The sequence below is a fragment of the Tenrec ecaudatus genome, chromosome 5, assembly GCF_050624435.1.
Source record: "Tenrec ecaudatus isolate mTenEca1 chromosome 5, mTenEca1.hap1, whole genome shotgun sequence".
NCBI classification, from domain to species: domain Eukaryota; kingdom Metazoa; phylum Chordata; class Mammalia; order Afrosoricida; family Tenrecidae; genus Tenrec; species Tenrec ecaudatus.
In genome coordinates, this window is record NC_134534.1 from 61320829 (window position 1) to 61341213 (window position 20385).

A 20385-nucleotide genomic window follows, 5' to 3' on the forward strand; every position below is an offset into this window, starting at 1 on the left:
AATAGTATTTTATAATCTTATAGGTTGTTTTATCATATGTCATTTGAATGGCACTCCTCAGAAAGTTTGCTAATTAAGCTGAAAACAAGTAATACTTATCTAATTTCATGTTTGGAACTTAAAAACTACATAAGAAAGAGGTTTTCTATGCATTATTGAAGTAGCCACATTTCGTTCTGAAAGAGAATTGTGGGTTAAGTAAAATCACAGAAAAACTAATATAGGGCAACCTTTTGACTTCTTTAGAAATCTTGTGACTGTGCAATAACAATTCAGAGTCCATTATGAAATAAATATATCAGACTTAAAGATGAGAATTATAAAAATAAATGTATAAATTAAAAGTTGTAAATAAATTTATAGTAAATGTACTACAATTTCAATTAATTACTTTAATCTAGAAGTTTTATGGACTCAGAAAACAACAACATGCTGTGTTTGCTGGCTCATAACTTGAAATGATTGAGTATTCAAAAACCAGGTCAGGGCAACTTGATGACACAGCTCTGGTCTTACAAATCTTAAGGAAAGTGTTACCAAGATACGTCTTATCAGTTCTTAAATGTAGATTTCTAAAGCTACTTTTTCTATTTCTTTGTCTCTCTGAGATTCCATAAAAAGAATTCAAAAGGCATTGTGGTCTAACATAAGAAAAGCACTGCTCTTCTTGAAATTTCTTAGGCATATTATCTACTTAGTAGATACAATCAGATACTAAGTTCAGTGAATCTGTACATAGTCCCTTTTCTAAAAAGGCAGACTTTTGGCTCTGTACCACCTGACAATTTCTTTGTCCAAGTCACACTAAAAATAGGTTTTTATATAATGGAAATGTTGAGATATTAACCACAGCAATGTGAATGAGCACCACTATAATAAAGATTCCTCATCAACTCCTGGTTTATGTTATATTAACATATGAAAAAGCTATTTAAACATTAAAATTAATACATCATAAAACAATGGTAATGCTTCATACAAAATATAGTTTTATTTGAATCACAACTACTCACAATAGCTATGAATATCCCCATTCAAATTGCTATCATGAATACTGTATAAAATAAGAATAAACTAAAAGTAAAATTAGAATACTGCTTTATAAATTATAATATGTCAAGCTAACAAATGGTAGACTTGTCATATTGAGCAACTAAATGTCTAAATGATCATTCAGCACTCATGGTGTGGGGAAGGAAAGAAAAAACCCACTGGCTTTGTTGCTTGTAAAGCAGTTGCTCGATTTTTCATACTGTCATTCTGCTCTATTAGCAAAGCCTAACACAATTAGGTATGAATATGCAGTAATAACATGCAAATTGTTCTCTCACAATTGCCCTAAGGCAGCAGTCTCAGCCTTTCTAAGCTTGATTCCTTCTACATCATTACAGGCTTGGCATAATTCATCAGAATAAAAAATACCTCAGCCCTCTTGCATGTGGCCAGCTAGTAAAATCATCAGTAGTTGTTAACCACTCTCTCTCGATGGGTTTGTTAGCGACGCTGTCCCCAGCTCCCTGCCACTCCTGCACGTGTACATGTCTCCCTTGGGTAATGTTAGACACCACATTTGAGCCTGCCAGAACAATTAACCCTACTGTTAATTAGAATGAAATGTCAGGCGCACAGATGGTACAAGCTGGCACCCTGCCATCCCGCCAACTGCTGCTGAAAGCAGCTACCCCACTGCTGACAGCTGCTCAGCCACGTCCCAAACCAGCAGATGTCAAACTTTCCAGCTGAGGAAGGTTACAAAAAGCAAAGGGGAGGGGCTTCTCATCCAGCAGTGACGCTGACTGTTTCACTGTTATTGCATCCATTACCGGTTGTCCTACCGCACCAATCAAGAGGTAGTCTGCAAAGCAGTGAGACGGGGACTTAAAGTAATGATACTAATAATCATAACCTACATCAACACATTTTGACGATAATCCAACACAAGCATGAAAAAGAGCACTGGCAGTGAACAAAATCACTGAACTTCTCACAAAGTTCTCCTTAAGTTGAGTGACAAATTTCAATGCATATTTGCAAAGAGAAAGAAATCTTTTTAATTTTTCCAAATCAGAACATCAAGAAAGGTGGCAAAGTATCACCCACCTAATCTTGAATGAAATATTCAGTTGGTTTTCAAAAATCATACGTAGGGCTGAAATTATCATTTCTTCGTGTCTTCTCTCGTTTATAAAATATAAACATAATTTATGAGGTGATAATGGAGGTTTCCTTCCAGCCACACACACATGTATGCAGTCATTACCAGAGATAACAGAACATAATCTATGAAAAATAGAAAAATTAAAATAAATCCTAATTAAAATCAGCTTACTAAAGCTGGCAGGAATGCTGTATTCATTCTGTGACTAAAAAAGAAAAAAAGTGAACTTCCTATGAATTAGGTGGAAATATTATTTTAAAACACAAGGAGTGGTCTATATACCCACAAAAAGTTTGGAAACAATTGTGTTGAAAACAGCAATGGAGGATTGTTATTTAACGTGGGGAGTATGAAAATATCAAATTCCTTTTTTTTTTAGTCCTGATGGCACAGTGGGTTATGTATTGAGCTGACAGTCACAAGGTCAATAGTTCAAATCCAACATCCCATCCGTGGGATAAAGATGTGACTTTCTACTCCTGTAAACCGTTACAGTCTTAGAAACCCACTGAGGCAGTTCAAGCCTATCTTGTTGGGTTGCTATGAGTCAGAATTGATTAGATGGCAGTGAGTTGGTTTTTGTTTTATTTCTTAATGTCTTTTTAATTATGCTGTTTCCCACTGTTCTCTTCAAACGCATTAATGCAGAGAAATATAAATTAAATGCCACAAGAAATATGACCCAATATTTAATGTTCATGTTTCTACTATTTCTGTTTCAATCAGACACCATTTATTGATAACAGATAAAGAATATTATTTGTGAGGACACTTGTGCATACTCACACAAACTTATAAAAGTTTTATTGAGTATTGGAAAAGAGTTAAAACTCATACACAAACCAACTACAGACTCCAATTGGGAAAAGAAGAGAAGGAGGAAGAGAAAGAACCAGTTTAACCCACTTAAGGAATGAGAGAGCAAGAACTAATAAAAATCTTAAAATATTAAGATGACTCTGCTCCAATTGTTCCTCTTTCTAAGAATTTAAAGTCCAATTGGCCTACCTTGGTCACACCAGGTGTGGAGAGTGTAGATTAATTAATGATCCCAAAATTGAAACTAATGTTTAGGATGATATTATTAGAACTTTCTTCGTTATAAAATATATCTTAGCTCTTCCTGGTCTCCATCATGGCGCAGGATCAAGGTGAAAAGGAGAACCCGATGCGGGAGCTGCGCATCCGCAAGCTCTGCCTCAACATCTGCGTGGGGGAGAGTGGCGACAGGCTGACGCGGGCCGCCAAGGTGCTGGAGCAGCTCACCGGCCAGACCCCCGTCTTCTCCAAAGCCAGATACACCGTCAGATCCTTTGGCATTAGGAGAAATGAAAAAATTGCCGTCCACTGCACAGTCCGTGGGGCCAAGGCAGAGGAAATCTTGGAGAAAGGTCTGAAGGTGCGGGAGTACGAGTTACGGAAAAATAACTTCTCCGATACTGGAAACTTTGGGTTTGGGATCCAGGAACACATCGACCTGGGAATCAAATATGACCCCAGCATCGGTATCTACGGCCTGGACTTCTACGTGGTGCTGGGGAGACCAGGCTTCAGCATTGCTGACAAGAAGCGCAGAACAGGCTGCATCGGGGCCAAACACAGAATCGGCAAAGAGGAGGCCATGCGCTGGTTCCAGCAGAAGTATGATGGGATCATCCTTCCTGGTAAATAAATTCCTGCTTCCAAAAGACGAATAAAAAAATGACAGTGAGGTGAAAATATATATATATATATATATATCTTAGTGAACAACATATTAAAATTCACATATTTCTAAATTCCCAATAGGTCATCAAATAGGAAATGTCTCGATTCTAATTACATTTTGATTGTAGAATCGCATATTAAAAATGTATAAGCTATAATATTCATGTCTCTTAATTTAAAGGGTTCCAATACTAAAATAATGGGGTACACATTCAATTGAAATTATGGATATTATTGAAATTCATTAAAATATTTTTGCTGGGGAAAAAAGTAAAAACAGCACCCTACCATTCAAAATGTAACACTGTGTGTGTTGATTAGATTTTGTCCATGTTTACCTGCGTGAAGGTAGAGTTGGAGCTCAACCTATCAATCAGGTCACACCAGATGCCACCTCTCTGAGAATGTGTCCTTTTATGAGATTCTGTGAAGAACTTTTCTTGCTCTTGTCTCTCTTCATCCTGCTTGACTGTGTTCTGTGTGTCATGTCCTGGGTCTGTCTCCCCTTGGATCTCTTGGTGTTTTGCCATGTTCCTATAGACCTTAAATGTATGCAACCCTGCACTCACCTATCTCTTAGCTTTCTATTTCACTTTCCTGCTTCATCCATGGGCAGCTGTGCGTGTCTGGAGGCCTCCACTAGCCTCTGGTCCATGAACTTGAGTTAGATAGAACTGGGTCACTACCTTGATATGAAACTCTTTCTTGATATAAAGGTCTTTCATATATATATGACACACACATGTATATATGAGCATCACTGCTTTTGTTTCTCTAGAAAACAGCAGAACAAACTATATATTTATATATATTACTGTTTAATTTTATATATGTTAGAATACTGTGTAGTTAATTTTATCTTTCAATGACTGTATTTTGTTCCTTTTCATATGTATTTTTTATTCTAGAAAAATGTATAATTATAATGGGATATTTTTTCAGTATTACATCATTCACTACTAATAACTTGCATTAGACATTCAAGTGTCGAATTTTTTCAAAATGTACAGCCACCTTAGCCAACTCAAGTCATATTACTAAATCTCAATAAAAAATAAAACAAAATTTATTTACAAAATTTTGCTACTTGGGGTGCTTTTTCATTATTCAAATTTGTCTCATAGAAAATATTTTATATTTTGACATTTTTGGCACAGAAATTGAGATTTTCTAATTTTTAAAACATTTTATTGGATGCTCTCACAGTCCTTATAATAGCTCATACATCAATTGTATCAATCACATTTTTGCATATGTTGCCATCATTTTCAAAACATGTTCTTTTACTTTAGTCCTTGATATCAGCTCCTTTTTCCCTCCCCCACCCTCTCACCCTCATGAGTTTTGATAAATCATAGATTATAGTTATTTTCATATCTTACACCATCTGCTGTCTCCCACATTTCAGCGACATTTCCATTGTTCATCCCCCTGGGGAGGGAGGGAGGCATTATACATTGATCATTGCAATCTATTTTCCCTTTCTCCCCTGTCTCCCCAACCTTCTCCCTACTTTTCTGGTGTCGCTACTCCAATTACTGTTCCTGAAGGGTTTATCTGTCCTGGATTCCTTGGGGGGGGGGGTAGGGTTCTTACCTATATCAATATACATTCTCTGGTCTAGTGAGATTTGTAAGGTAGAACTGGGTTGGAAGCATTAAAGAACTAAAGGAATGTTGTGCTATACTGCATCCTGGCTGACTCATTCCTTCCTTTTGACCCTTCTGTGTGGGGATGTCCAATTGTGAGAAATAAGGCGTTGGGTCTTCACTCCAACTCTCCTCATTCACATTGATATGATCATTTGTTTTGGATCTTCTTGATCCCATTGACATCTCATTATCACACCGGCTGGTGTGCTTCTGTAATGTGAGCTTTGTTGCTTACCTGCTAGATGGCCACTTGTTTAATTCAAGCCTTTAAGACCCCAGATTTTATGTCGTCTAATAGCAGGGCACCATCAGCTGTCTTCACCACATTTGCTTGTACACCCATTTTGTCTTCAGCAATCATGTCAGGAAAGTGAACATCACATAATGCCAGGTTATTAAAACAAAGAGTTCTTGCATTCAGGGAGGGCTTGAGAGAGGCCCAATGTCTGTCTAAAACCATACTACTTAACATATAAATATATGTGCATAGACATATCCCTATCATTATATATTTACATATATGCATGCCTAAATTTATACCTCTATAAATGTCTTTGCCTTATAATTCTATCCTCTATTTCCTTTTACTTTCCTCCTGTCCCACTATCATATTCAGCTTTTCAACTTTTTCTCTATAATTAAAACTGTTTTATTTTGTCCAACATATGTAAAGGCATATGAGGAATTTGCTACTTAAATTTAAATAATTGATGGTAAATTATGAAATTTTTAAGTGCTCAAATTCCTGTGTTTTGCTTACATATATCATATCTTATGCAACTTTACAATGCTGAAACAAAGATCATATTTTCATCTTTATTTCAAGTGATTTTCTCTGGATGACACAACTAAAAGTAGAGGAACTTAGACAAGCCCAAGGTTATAACAGAAGGCCAGCATTCTCGCGTAACACTATCTGCTTGTGACCTGTTTCTGGCTAGCCACACAACAAGGAATGAACATGAAATCTCTTGAGCACAGTATAACCATAATAATATTTCCATTTTTGACAATTATAACAATTTTTCTTTATTGGAATCAAATGATAAGAGACTGGTCTCGAAGGAGTAAAATTTGCAATCATCTGTTTCTTTCAGGAACAATAATTCAAGTTAAAGACTTGTAGGGTACCAGGGATGTAAATGAACAGTTGTAAAAAGATTCATAGCACAGACATTACATATTTAACCAGAAATAACATAATCACAGCTCCCATAAGACTTGGGAGCACAAATCAGTGATAAAAACTCATGAAAAAAAATATTTAGATAGAAATATATAAACTTCAGAAAAAGAAAAAATGTATATATTGTCGCAAAAATGAAACATCCTACGAACTTTTCTCATCTGTAGGACTTTTTTGTTCTAAGGATCGAGAAAAGGAACAAAAAAAGAGAGATAGACTTTCAGGCAGTGATGGGTGAGAAATCATATCGAGAACTCATCCAAGTTTGTAAGTTGACACAAATAAGAATTCAGTAAGACCATTAGGCCTGACCCTAAAATGAAAGATTCTTGGCAAAAATAGTCTAATTATTGTCTTACAAAAATTACTCTCCTCCCACCCCATCCCCCAAAAGTCTGACTACATTTATTCCTTTTTTCATAGTGTTTTTATTCCATTGCAGGATTATTCTTCTAAAGTACTAGGAGAAAACAGCATGAAAAAAAAAACAAAAACAAGTATCTCTGGGAGGGTTAAAATATTAGTACTATTAGGATCGTAGAACACTGGATTTGGAGAAACATAAGCTATTACTTACCTTGAAACCCTATTTTAAACATAGTGATAGTGAAACTTTGCCAGCTTCAGCTGTCTTAATATCACAAACCTAACAATGTCAAAACTGAGGACTCAGCGGCTGAATCTCCATCTGAGGACAACAACAAGAAAAAAAAGACAATATTTTTTATACTCCCTTAAATAAGCATGCTTTGATCAAATTCTATGTATCATAGCTTTAAATATTCCTAAATAAGATTTTTACTCTGTGTTGAAAACAGAATAAGGAAGCATTTGAAACGTTTTCAGGGAATGTTAGAAGGACCAAGATAATAGGTTGACCATCCCCCAATGATGGACAGTCCATACTTAGCTATGTTCTGTATCGAAGTTTTACATATAATTTGAAATCATTGTTTACAGATGTCCTGTTGAAATATTTGCCAATATCAATCATCCCTACCTTCCACTGTCACAGAAATCCAGTCTACTATAAATTTCTTTGTGTGATAAGATGCTATTAGAGGCTATGGCTTGAAATTAATGTTCCATAAGATTCTCATTATATGTTAGAAGTACCCAAAACCTATAATACTACTTATACCTTAATTTTAAAACATCCTTATACTCTCCAGTAGATATTATTTTTAATAAAATTCACATTAATCCTGGGTGCTTGAAAACAATAAAAATAATCTCTAATTTATGTTATATTGAGTTTGTTTTGTTGAGTTAGAATGGTTTCCCCATCTAGAACAGATCATCAGTTGCTCATATGTAAGTTCAGATTGAAGTTGAAGAAAATTAAAACAAGTCTATGAGAATCAAAATATGATCTTGACTATATGCCACCTGAATTTCAAGAATATCTACATTAGTGGTTCTCAACCTGTGGGTTGTGACCCCTTTGGGGGCTCAAATGGCCCTTTCACGGGGGTTCCCAATAACAGTAGCAAAATTACAGTTATGAAGTAGCAATGAAAATAATTTTATGGTTGGGGGGTCATCACAACATGAGGAACTGTATTAAAGGGTCATGGCATTAGGAAAGTTGAGAACCACTGATCAAAACAGATTTGAAGCATTGACCACTAATGACAGAAGATCTGATGAGCTGTGCTATGACATCAAGAACACCAGACATTAAGAAAGGAAAGTGTCATTTAAAAGTTAGGAAAGAAGTGATCAAAGTGAATGTCAGAAGAGACTCTGAAACTTACTCCTAATCATAGAGAAGCAAAGGCAACTGGAAGATAGTATGAAGTCAAAGAGCTTAACAGAAATTTTGAAAGGGCAACTCAAAAATACAAAGTAAAATATAATGAAATGTGGAAAGACATAGAAATTGAAAACCAAAAAGAACACATTCAGCCTATCTTAAACTGAAAAAAAATCAAACTTCAAGTTGCTATATTGAAATATTCTGTGGGTAACATGCTGAATAAGGCAGAAAGCACCAAAATAAGATAGAAAGAATACACAGTCACTGTACTAAAAATAACTAGTTGATATTTGACCATGTTAAGAGGTAGCATATGAAAAAGAACCAAAGATGCTGAAGGAAGAAGTTCAAGCTGCAATTAAAGCAGTAGCCAAACACAAGCCTCTATGCATTGATGGAATAGCAATTGAAATGTATCAACAAACTGATGATGCCCTGAAAGCATTCATTCATCTAAGCCAAGAAATTTGAAAGACAGCTACTTGGTCAAATGACTGGAGGAAACCCATATTTGTACCCATCTGAAAGAAAGGTTACCAAAAGGAATGCTCATATTTCAGAACAATATCATTGATAATGCATGCACATCAAATTTCTCTGAAGACAATCTAACAATGGTTGCAGTAGTCTATTGACAGGGAGCTGCCAGAAGTTCTGGCCAGATTCAGAAGAGAATGGGAAGCAAGGGATCTCCTTGCTGGTGTCAAGCGAACCTTGACTGAAAGCAGAGAATACCAGTAAGATGTTTACTTGTGTGTCATTGACTAGGCCAAGGCATTAACTGTGTCGATCATAACAAATTATGGATAGCCCTAGAAGGATAGGGATTTCAGAACAATTGATTGTGCTTATGCAGAAACTGCACATGGATCAAGAATATACTGTATGGTATAAAATCAGAAAAGTTGTTTCACAGGGTTGTATCCTCTCACTATCCTTTACAAGCTGTATGCTAAGCGAATAATCAGAGAAGCTGGATTATACGAAGACAAATATGACATCAAAATTGGAGGAAAACCTAGGAATAACCTTTGATATGCAGATAGCATAACCTTGCTTGCTGATAGTGAGGACTTAAAGCACTTACTGATGAAGTTAAATGATTGCAGCTTTCAGAATGGATTACAATTTAATGTAAAGGAAAACAAAATTATCACAAGTGGAGCAATAAGTTACATCAAGATAAATGGAGGAAAGATTGAAATCATCAAAGATTTTGGATCCACAATCAATGCTCATGGAAACAGCACTCAAGACATCGAACAGTGGACTGCATTGGGTACATCTGCTGTCCAAGACAGCTTAAAAGCTTTGAAAAACAAGAATGTTACTTGGAGGACTTAAGGTGTGACTGAGCTAAGCCACAGTATTTTCAATCACTTGTGCACATGAAAGTTGGACATTGACTAAGGAAGTCCCTAGAACAATTGATGCATTTGAATTTTGTTGGTGGCAAAGATTATTGAACATACAACAGACTTCCAAAAAAACAAACAAATCTGTCTTGGAAGAAGTGTAACCAGAATGCTGCTTAGAGGCAAGGGTGATGTGACTTTACCTCATGTACTTTGGATATGTGGTCAGGAGCGAACAGTCACCAAATAAGGACATTATGCTTAGTAAAATAAAGGTGCAGCAACCACAACAAAAGATGAAGGCCTTGCAGTGTGTCATTCTGTTGTGCATCGGGTTGCTAAGAGGTGGAGCAGATTCATAGGCACTTAGCAACAATGACAACTCGTTTGTCTTAATGGGGATCTTGGGTGATTCTGTGATACAGGAAACTATGTCACTACTATTGCAAATGCCCGTAAGCTCACTCATAGTGAGCAGGTTCAGTGGAACTTCTAGGCCAGCCATTCTCAACTTAGGCCAGTCATGACCCCATTAGGGGCCGAATGACCCTTTCACAGGGGTTACCCAATTCATAACAGTAGCAAAATTACAGTTATGAAGTAGCAATGAAAATAATTTTATCTTTGGGGTGTTACCACAACATGAGGAACTGTGTTAATGGGGCGCGGCATTAAGAAGGCTGAGAACCACTGTTCTAGACTAAGAATAGACAGAGAAGACAGAATAGGTGATCTCCTTTTGCGGGATTAGCTACTGAAAACCTAATAAATTGTAACAGAACATTGTCTAAACTAGAGTCATAAGATGAACCCGTGAGGCTGGAAGGCATTCAAAATACCCTGGCCATTGAAGCAGAAAGACAGCAAAGGAATGGATGGATTTGAAGTATGGTGTTGCTGCTTAGAGGTAAAAATGAGGAGGACTGGTCTCACGCATTTTGGATGGGTTATCAGGAGACACCAGTCCCTGAAACAGAACATTGTGCTTAGTAAAGGGGAGAATCAACAAAAAGAGGAAGGTCCTCAATACATGGATTGACACAGTGATTGACACAGTGGCTGCAACAGTGGTCAAACATAAAACAATGATTAGTATGGCACAGGACCAAGCAAGTGTTCTGTTCTATTTTACATTGGTTCATTTTCAGTTGAAGCCAACTCAACAATTGACAACATACTTGGATCATCAGGCGGCAAGGATAAAACAAACCTAGCAGGAAAATATTCAAAGAACTATCCACAGATGCTACAAACTTGCTTTCATTTTCCTGTAATTGCTACAAACCCTCATATGGAGTGGGGAAATAAATTAAGAATAGGTCTGCAATAGAATGGATGAGCCCAACATCCCATATTCCAATTCAGTTTCTTTTCCCGTTCAGCTTCCTTTTGTTTCTACAACTTTCACTGACTCTTAAAAGAAATAAACATGAAAACAATGTGTCCACCTGTATAAAATACATATGAGCACCTGATTTTACATTTGGAGATCACTTTCTTACTGAATAATGGTGGCGACCGATAGTATAGTAGGTTGCATGTTGGGCCGCTAGCTGCAAAATCAGCAGTCCAAACCTACCAGCTCCTCCACAAAAAAGACCTTCTGCTTTAGCAAAGACAAATAGCCTCCAAAACCCTTGGGATTGATCTCACCTGCATGGCAGAGTCAGAATGGACATAACGGCATTTCCTGAGTAAGCACTTATTTGTGAGCTATGATACTGAACTTTTGATAAAATACTCTAAAATTCACTTAAATGATTAAAGGAGCAAAGAAACATAGTCATATATATATTATATAACTATAAAATAAAATTATTTTATAATTATATATATATATTTAAAAGAAAGCAAAATAAAGTTTTATCTTTACATGCAAGACCTAGGCCTAGAGTGAAAGGCATGGTCATCTGCCCTTAGGAAATTTGCAATTTAGGAATTCAGTCACCAATCATTCAATTGTACAAGTAAAACATTGATAAATAGAACAAAAGCATTTTGTTGAGCACTTAAGTGAGGAATTTGCTGTAATCTCTGGGATCAAGGATGCTTCTTCAAAGTAATGACAGATGAGCTTAATTTTGAAGAATTCGCTTACAGTTTTTATAGGTTTTTGAATAATGGCTAACTTATAGCTCTATAATTATAGATTAATTTTTAAATAATTTCAGTTTTTAAATGTGTTTCTCTCACTCTTACATAAGATAAATTGATTGTTAAAGACTATACATCAAATTAATATGCATATTTTCTTCAGGATTGTGAACTAATTGCCTAATTGAGATGCTTGCATTTTGGCACTGTTATTTATGAACAAATGCAGAGTAATCATTCTGGCATTAAACCAAATAATTTTCTAGGATGTTCTGATATATTAAGAGGAGGTTTAAGGTGTCATATAACTACATGTGTAAGTACAACCTTATTGCTGACCTTACGATGCACTTAGTATCTTCTACTTCACTAATGCTGTCTCTACTACCACAAGCAATTTATTCTGCCTCCTGGTCCTCAAGTGCTCATAAATCAGCATTAGATTCTTTTTACTGAGTTACTGATTTTAAGCCAGCACAGTAAGAAGGAACATTTGGATTCAAAGTATTAAATTGGCACACATATTGATTTTAATTAGTCTAATTAGCTCATTACTCTAAAAATCACTCAGATCATTTATTACATCAAACCTAATGGCATATGATCAAGGATTTAATATGATAATGAAGTATATCAATTATTACTCATAAAGGAAGTCATTAACAAGTGTAAACATTGTCAAATTGAATACCATTACAGATTATGAAGTCATAGCTAAGACTGTTGCATTAATATTATTTTATAGTCAATCTTATTCTTAAAACACGCTTATTACATAGGCAATATTATCCTTAAAACAAACTATATATTTGTTTATAAATTCAATTTTATATAGCTGTGGTAATTATTTCAAGCTATGTTCATTTTGATGAACATAGGAAGTGGTTTGTATGCTTAAATACTTGTAACTCTACCTGGGTTAACATTATGGACTGATATTTTTTTTAAATATTGAAAGCATTGTCTGAAACCAAAGCCCACTTTGAATGCTCTTTCCCTCACCTTAAACATTAAGAATCTGTCTCAACAGGCTGTTGAGCGATCCTTGTTTGCATAACAACAAGCAACTCATGACAGTCTGAGAGTTATCTGTGCTACTTGAGCTATCATGTAAGATAATTGATTGATTTTTCAATCTTTAATAAAATACTTGTAGCAACATGCAATTGCATTTAGTAAGGTCCAAGATTATCTGCAAATATATTTCAGATTACAACACTGAATGCTCATCTGCTAATGCCTTTTGCAGTTTTTATATTAGCAATACATCTTAAATAAAAGCAACCAACTGTGCACCCTGTTCCCAACTCGGTGCATGGCCATTTGTCATTATTATTGCTATCATTACCCTTTGCTTAGGGTCCTTTCACTCTGTTTTAAATCCATTTGACAGTAGTGAACATTCAAGCCACTCAGAATTTATTTTTCTGGTGAGAAATTGTGAAGTACTATGAAAGATAATTCCTTGATAGCTGGGAACAATATGATCTAATTGCCATTCTCCAAATGTTAAACCTCTAAATAAATGTAGTCCCAGAATTCTCCTCAAACTCTACAGAAAACTCTTAAACAAAATATGACATCTTCTTACTGGCAATGATAACACACAGCACACACTTTCTATAATACCACCTGAAAGTGTCCTGCTGGTATATTATATATATATATATATATATATATATATATATATATATATATATATATATATATATATATATATATATATATATATATATATATACTGTGCTGCAAACCGAAAGACTAACAATTGAGCATTAATGGTCTTCCCAAAGGAGAAAAATGAGGCCTTTTAACCTCATGAAGATTTACTTTCTCAGAAATGCACAGAGTAGTTGTAGTCTAACCTATTGGGTCACTATGAGTCAGAATTGACTCAGTGACTGTTTTCTTTTGTTGGTGATATGTTATCCTTATATGTAGTTGCTGTGATAGTTATGTTTATTGTGCCCACCTGGCCAATAGGAACATGTGGGATTAATCAGGTCAATGTTTGATTGGAGAGCAAAGAGATAAATGGCTCTGCAGAGCTATCCTCCTCTCTCTTGCTCTCTGATTATTGGAGTGTGCTGCTGCTTTAGCTAGTTCTCTGCCTCAGCCTGTTAGCTGCACCACCTGTGGGCCAAGCCAACCCATGGATCATGTTGCTAGAACCTGAGGCTCCTTCAAGACCTGTTTTGCCAGCTGTTGGTACATACATCGCTTGAGCTTGAGATTGGTGGATCCTGTTGCTTTATATTGCTTGTGTTTGAAATCCCATCCTGGTCTGCTTCACTAAGTTCCTGAGCTACTGACTATTGGTGACCCACCCTATTGTTTGCTGCCTGTGGGCAGACTCTGCTTGCCTTGCATGAGGGAGAACTCAGCTGTCTGCTTCCTTGACCATGGACCAGGCAGCCCATGTGAGTTGAAGTATTCCACGGAATAACTATTCCACAGAAGTGAGTTGAACAGACCACTATGTACTGCTTTGTGGACTAATTAGCTGTTATAGTCTTTCTCAATGTATAAACCTATCTATCTATCTATCTATCTATCTATCTATCTATCTATCTATCTATCTATCTAATCATAAGACATTTTGTTTCTCTAGAGAGCCCTGCCTAACACAGGTGCCATGGAATTGGTTCCTACGCACAGCAAGCCTATGTTCCACAGAACCAAACACTATTCAGTCCTATGCCATCCTCATGATTGTCCTTACAATTGTTCGGATATTTGAGCCCAGCATTGAAGCCAATGTGGCAATTCATCTTGTTGAGGATCTTCCTCTTTTTGCTCCCCTCCACTTTATCAAGAATCATGTCCTTATCCGGGACTGGCCTCTCCTGATAACAAGTCCAGAATATGTAAGCCAAAGTCTCACCATTCCTGCCTCTTAGGATCCCTCTGGTTGTGCTTCTTCCGAGAGAAATTTGTTGGGTCTTTTGACAGAGTCAATGGTACCTTCATGTTTTTTACCAGCACCATAGATTTTGTCTATATCTTACTTACTCAATGTTCAACTTTCACATGCTTTGAAGTGATTGAAAATACCATGGCTTGGTTTAGGTGCACTTTAACCCTCAAAGTAACATCCTTAGTTTTCAAGATTTTAAAGAAGTCTTATGCAGCTGATTGTGCAACTAATGCAATATGTCTTTTGATGTCTTGACTGCTGCTTCCATGAGCATTGATTGTGGATCCAAATAAGACAAAATCCTTGATATCTTCAATCTTTTCTCCATGTATTGGTTCATATATAAGGATTTTGTTTCATTTTACATTGAGTCGCAATCCTTACTGAAGGCTGCAACCCTTGTTCTCTATCAGCAAGTGCTTCAAGTCCTTCTCACTTACAGTAAGCAAAATTATGTCATCTGCATATAGCAGCTTATTGATATGCCTTCCTCCAATCTTGATACCACATTGTTCCTCATCTTATGCAGCTTCTCAGATTATTTCTTCAGTATACAGATTGAATAAGTATGATGAGAGGATACAACTCCTAAAACACACATTTCCTCATTTAAAACTATGCAGTATTCTCTTGTCCTGTTTGCACAACTCCCTCTTGATCCATTTACAGGTTCTCCATAAGCACAATGAATTCCCATTCTTGTCAAGGCAATTTATAGTTTGCTATAATTCACACAGTTGAATGCGTTTTACATAGTCATAAAACACAAATAATATCTTTATGGGATTCTCTATTTTTAGCCAAGATCCATCTCATGTCTGCGATGTTGTGTCTTGTCTTCTGAATTCCATCTGAGCTTCTGGCAGCTCCCTGTCAATGTACTACTACATTCATTGTTGAAGGATTTTCAGCAAAATTTTACTTACATGTGATGTTGTTAATATTGTTTATGATAATTAGGTTTTATGTGCCAACTAGGTCGCTATAGGAACATGTGGGTGGAGTTTTATCAGTTTAGAGAGCAAATGAGATACTTTCCTTGACCATCATCCCCTCTCTCTTCTTCGGGAGTGACTGGACCAGCATACTGCTGTTTGAGGTAGTTCTTTGCCTGAACTGTGTGGGCTGAGCCAACCCATGGATCATGTCACTAGAGCTTAAAGCTCCTTGGAGACCTGCTTCGCCGAGCTGCTGGTGCATACATTACTTGAGCTCCATCGGATCATGTTGCCTTCCATAAATCACATCGCTGAGTTCAAGATTCTATCTAGGTCTGATTTGCTAGGTTCCCAGTGCTAATGATCGTTGCTGCCCCAACTTGCTGCCTGTTACCTGCAGGCAAACTGCTTGTCTTGCCTGGGGGTAAACTTTGCCTTCTGCTTCCTTGACCTTGGACCAGCTGCCCCGGTGAGTTAAATGACCTTCAATATATTAACTCTTCCACAAAAATGAGTTGAACTGAGCCCTTTGTCCTGGTGTGTGGACTAATTAGCCATTATATTTCTTCACGACAGATAGAGTCCTAAGTATCCTGGTTTTGTTTCTCCAAAGAACCTTGCCCAACCCATTGTTTTATAATGTGTGCATTCTATTCGGTCACTTTTTTTTGACTAGGTACAAATATGGATCTCTTCCAGTTAATTAACCAAGTAGTTGTCTTCCAAATTTCTTGGCATCAATGAGTAAGTGTTTCTAGGGCTTAAGTAGCTTGTTGGAGATTTCATTTGATATTCCATCAATTCTGGGAATTTTGTTTTAGGCTAATGCTTTGAGTACAGCTTAGACTCCTTTTTCAGTGCCACTGATTAGTGCTTATGTGCTACCTCTGAATAAGATTGTGTGTTGACTAGCTCTTTGGGTAGAGTGGCTGTATGGGTTCTTTCAATCTTCTTTTTATCTTTCCTGCACCAGTTAGTATTTTGTCCATAGTCTTTCAATATTGCAACATGAGGTTTGAATTTTTTCTTTTCTTCTTTCCATTTAAGATACCATATATACTCTAATATAAGCTGAGTTTTTCAACACATTTTTTTCATGCAGTTTTTGTGCTAAAAATAGGTGCCTCGGCTGATATTTGGGTCAGTGTATACTCAAATAAATACATTATGTTGAGTGAGGTCTTCCTTTTGTTTTTTATTTTCTAACTCTGTCTTTGCACATTTCATTATATTCCAATTTGTCTTCTCAGGGTGCCTTTTGAAATTAAATGTTCAAATATTAACTTTGTCATTTCCTCCATTTGTCTTAGCTACTCTATGATTAAGAACATGTTTCAGAGTCTCTTATAATAGCCACTTTGATCTTTTCATTGTTTAATGTATTGTTAATGTCCTTTTGCATTTTGCATTTATGATGTTTTTGATATCATCCTACAGTTTATCAGGTTTTCTATCTTTAGTGTTCAATGCATCAATCTGTTCTTGAGTTGTTCTCAAAATTTGAGTGGGATATATTCAATGTTTTATTTTGGCTCCAATGGACTTGTTTAAATTTTCTTCAAAATGATTGTAATGGTACATCAACAGGGAGTTGCTAGAAATTCAAGTCAGATTCTGAAGAGAATATGGATAAAATTATTGTTGCTGCTGTCATATGGAACTTGAAAACAAAGAGGACCAGAAAAAAGTTTGTGTGTCACTGACTCACCTTTTATTTTCTGCATCTGGTACAGAATAAATCACACTTAAAACCCATGGAATAAATGTTTTATATATCAATGATGTTCTCTTACTAGATACACGCATCTCAATACATATCCTTTATTGCAATTATTTTCCCCAAACTGAACTGTTTGTGCCTTTTCATTAGCTCCTTATGAGGAGAATAAAATCAGGTTCAAATTTTTTATTGTAGTATTTGTCAATCCTCCCCCAACATGTCCATCTTATCAATATACTCATATAACAATTAAAACAACTTTTCATTCCTTAAAAGCACTATGCTTGAAAGCCTTTGCATTGTCCACCTATACGGAGCTATATGACTCTGGGATAGATACCAAATCACTCAAAATTTTAACTTCTAATGTGGACTTCCGGGAAGATGGCGACAGAGTAACACATACCAGAGGAACCTCATAGAAAACAGCTCCAGGAGAGTTGTTTAGAGGGAAATTCAACACTGCTGGAACACAGGAGAAGCATCATAAAGATAAGTAGGCACAGATCCACAAGATTTTGAGGGGCTGGGGGCTTTTGGCTTACCACAGTTTGACCTTAGCCATGTTTGACCTTAGCCATGCCACTGTCTGTGCTGGAGCTGGCATCATTTGGAGCCTGAGAGGGTGCTTAATAACAACGCAGCCACAGTTTGCTACCTCCTGCCTCCAGGCAGTGACTAAACACTTGCACCCCAGGGGCAGGGATCCGGACTCTGCTACATTGTTACTTTTGTTTCCCTCTCTTCTCTATATGCTGGCAGAGTCTCAGCAGGCTTACTTTTTAAATTTTTTCCTCCACTTTGTCTCTTTCCTGTTCTCTCACGCTCCACTGCTGACCTCCAGAACACTCCCCTTAGCCTAGGGCATTTATGCCTGCACCACACACAGCTAGGTGAGCTCCACCATGTGCATCCAGCCCTAGGTTGGGGAAAGCCCTGCCAACCTCCCCCAGGGGATACTCAGCCCAATTTCTTACTGGGGAATTCCTGCCTGTGTGCCTGGGGCCTAAGGCAGGTAGGCCACCACTCGTCAAAGTTCCAAGCTGCTGCAGGAACCTCTGCCCAACCTCCACAACACCAAAGCAGTCAATCCACCAGCCTTCTGGGACAGTCCCCTGATAGGGAAACCACAGGAAGATAAAGTGGTAGGTGAATCCCATAGTAAAATTAGTGGTAGAAAGTTCGAAGAAGCATTACTACAACTTCCCAGAGAGAGATCGAGTGCTCTTCAACTCCCTGGAAAATGGCACCTGGCTCCTCTAAAACAATGCAATGCAAACAGCCATCAGCCCCAACGACCTCAATGAAAAAACAGGAGAAACAAAAGGCAATGACAGAAGATGTCCAGAACATAACAACATACATAGAAGAAGCAGACATTGAGCTGCCACAAAAAGAAATTTTCAGAATGCTGCTTGGCGTCATACAGGAGGCTGAAAGAACACCAGCCAACTGAATCCCAAGAAGAAGTCACCAAGGCACATAATAGTTAAACTATCCAACTTTGAAGAAAAGGAGAAAATCATGAGAACAGCTAGGGAAAAACAAACAATCACATATAAAGGTTTCCAAATAAGAATATGCTCAGACCTATCAGCAGAAACTATGAAGAAGAGGAGAGAGTGGAGTAACGTAGTCCAAAAATTGAAGGAAAACAATGCAAAACCAAGAATACTCTACCCAGCCAAATTATCAATCAAGACAGATGTAGAAGTAAGTCTTTCCAGACAAGGAAAAACTCAAAGAATACGTTAGAAGAAATCCAGCCCTACAAAAGGTCCTTGCCGACCCAGGAGGGGCAGAATAACAACACTCAGCAAGCATACATAAGAGACCACAACATAGAGCAACCTCACAAGAGGGCAACAAAGAGAAAACAGACCCCAAGATAACCGTGGCTTAATGATGGAAAGAAGTCAAGAATGATACTCACACACACACACACACACACACACACACATTCACAAAACACTAATGAGAAAGGAAAGTAGGAAAACACCCAACACAAAAGGTATAAGATGACATCACAGAGTCAGCAGATGGAGATAGTAACACTGAATATCAATGGCCTGAACTTAGGCATTAAAGACTGAGACTAGCAGACCGGCTTAGAAAACACAATCTATCCATCTGCTGCCTGCAGGAGACCCATCTCAAGACTACAGACAAAAGTAGGCTAAGAATCAAAGACTGGAGAAAGGCATACCAAGCAAACAGCAATTCAAACAAAGCAGGGTTTGCAATCCTAATCTCGGATAAGATTGACCTCAAAGTGCAAATCATAAAAAGAGATAAAGAGGGACACTATATAATGCGCAAGGGAATGGTAGACAAAGAACCACTAAGCATTGTAAACATATATTCCCCAAAAGAGAGACCCGCTGAATACATCAACCAAACACTCCAAAAATGAAAAGCGAAATCATAGACTCAACAATTATATTGGGTGACTTCAATACACTGCTATCTGAGAAAAATAGATCACAGGAAAAGAAACTCAACAAGAAGTCTAGAGATCTAAAGACTACAATTAGGCCATTTGAACAGATAGATTTTTACACAGCTTTACATCCAAATACAATTAATTCACATTCTTCTCAAGCCCCCATGGCACATATTTGAAGATAGACCACCACATGCTGCGGTAAAGTTTTCATAAATTTAAGCACATTGATATACAGATCTGTCTCTCTGACCACTGTGTCTTAAGGCTGGAAATCAACAAAAGGAAGACGAAGAAAACAAAAGCAAACAATTTGAGGATGAATAACTCTCTACTGCAAAAGGAGTTCATACGGGCACAGAGCAGAAATGAAATTAGGAAATGTCTAGGAACCAAGGAAAATGAACACACGACATACAAAAACTTATGGGACACAGCAAAGGCAGTTATCAGAGG

At 37.0% G+C, this 20385-nt stretch overlaps 1 protein-coding gene across 1 annotated transcript; it reads left to right on the forward strand.

Annotated features, from left to right (window-relative positions):
- Nucleotides 1-3279: 3279 nt before the first annotated feature.
- Nucleotides 3280-3877, forward strand: LOC142448064 (large ribosomal subunit protein uL5). The gene has a single exon (XM_075549543.1). The coding sequence runs from the start codon at nt 3294-3296 to the stop codon at nt 3828-3830; it is 537 nt and encodes a 178-aa protein (XP_075405658.1). The 5' UTR covers nt 3280-3293; the 3' UTR covers nt 3831-3877.
- Nucleotides 3878-20385: the final 16508 nt, after the last annotated feature.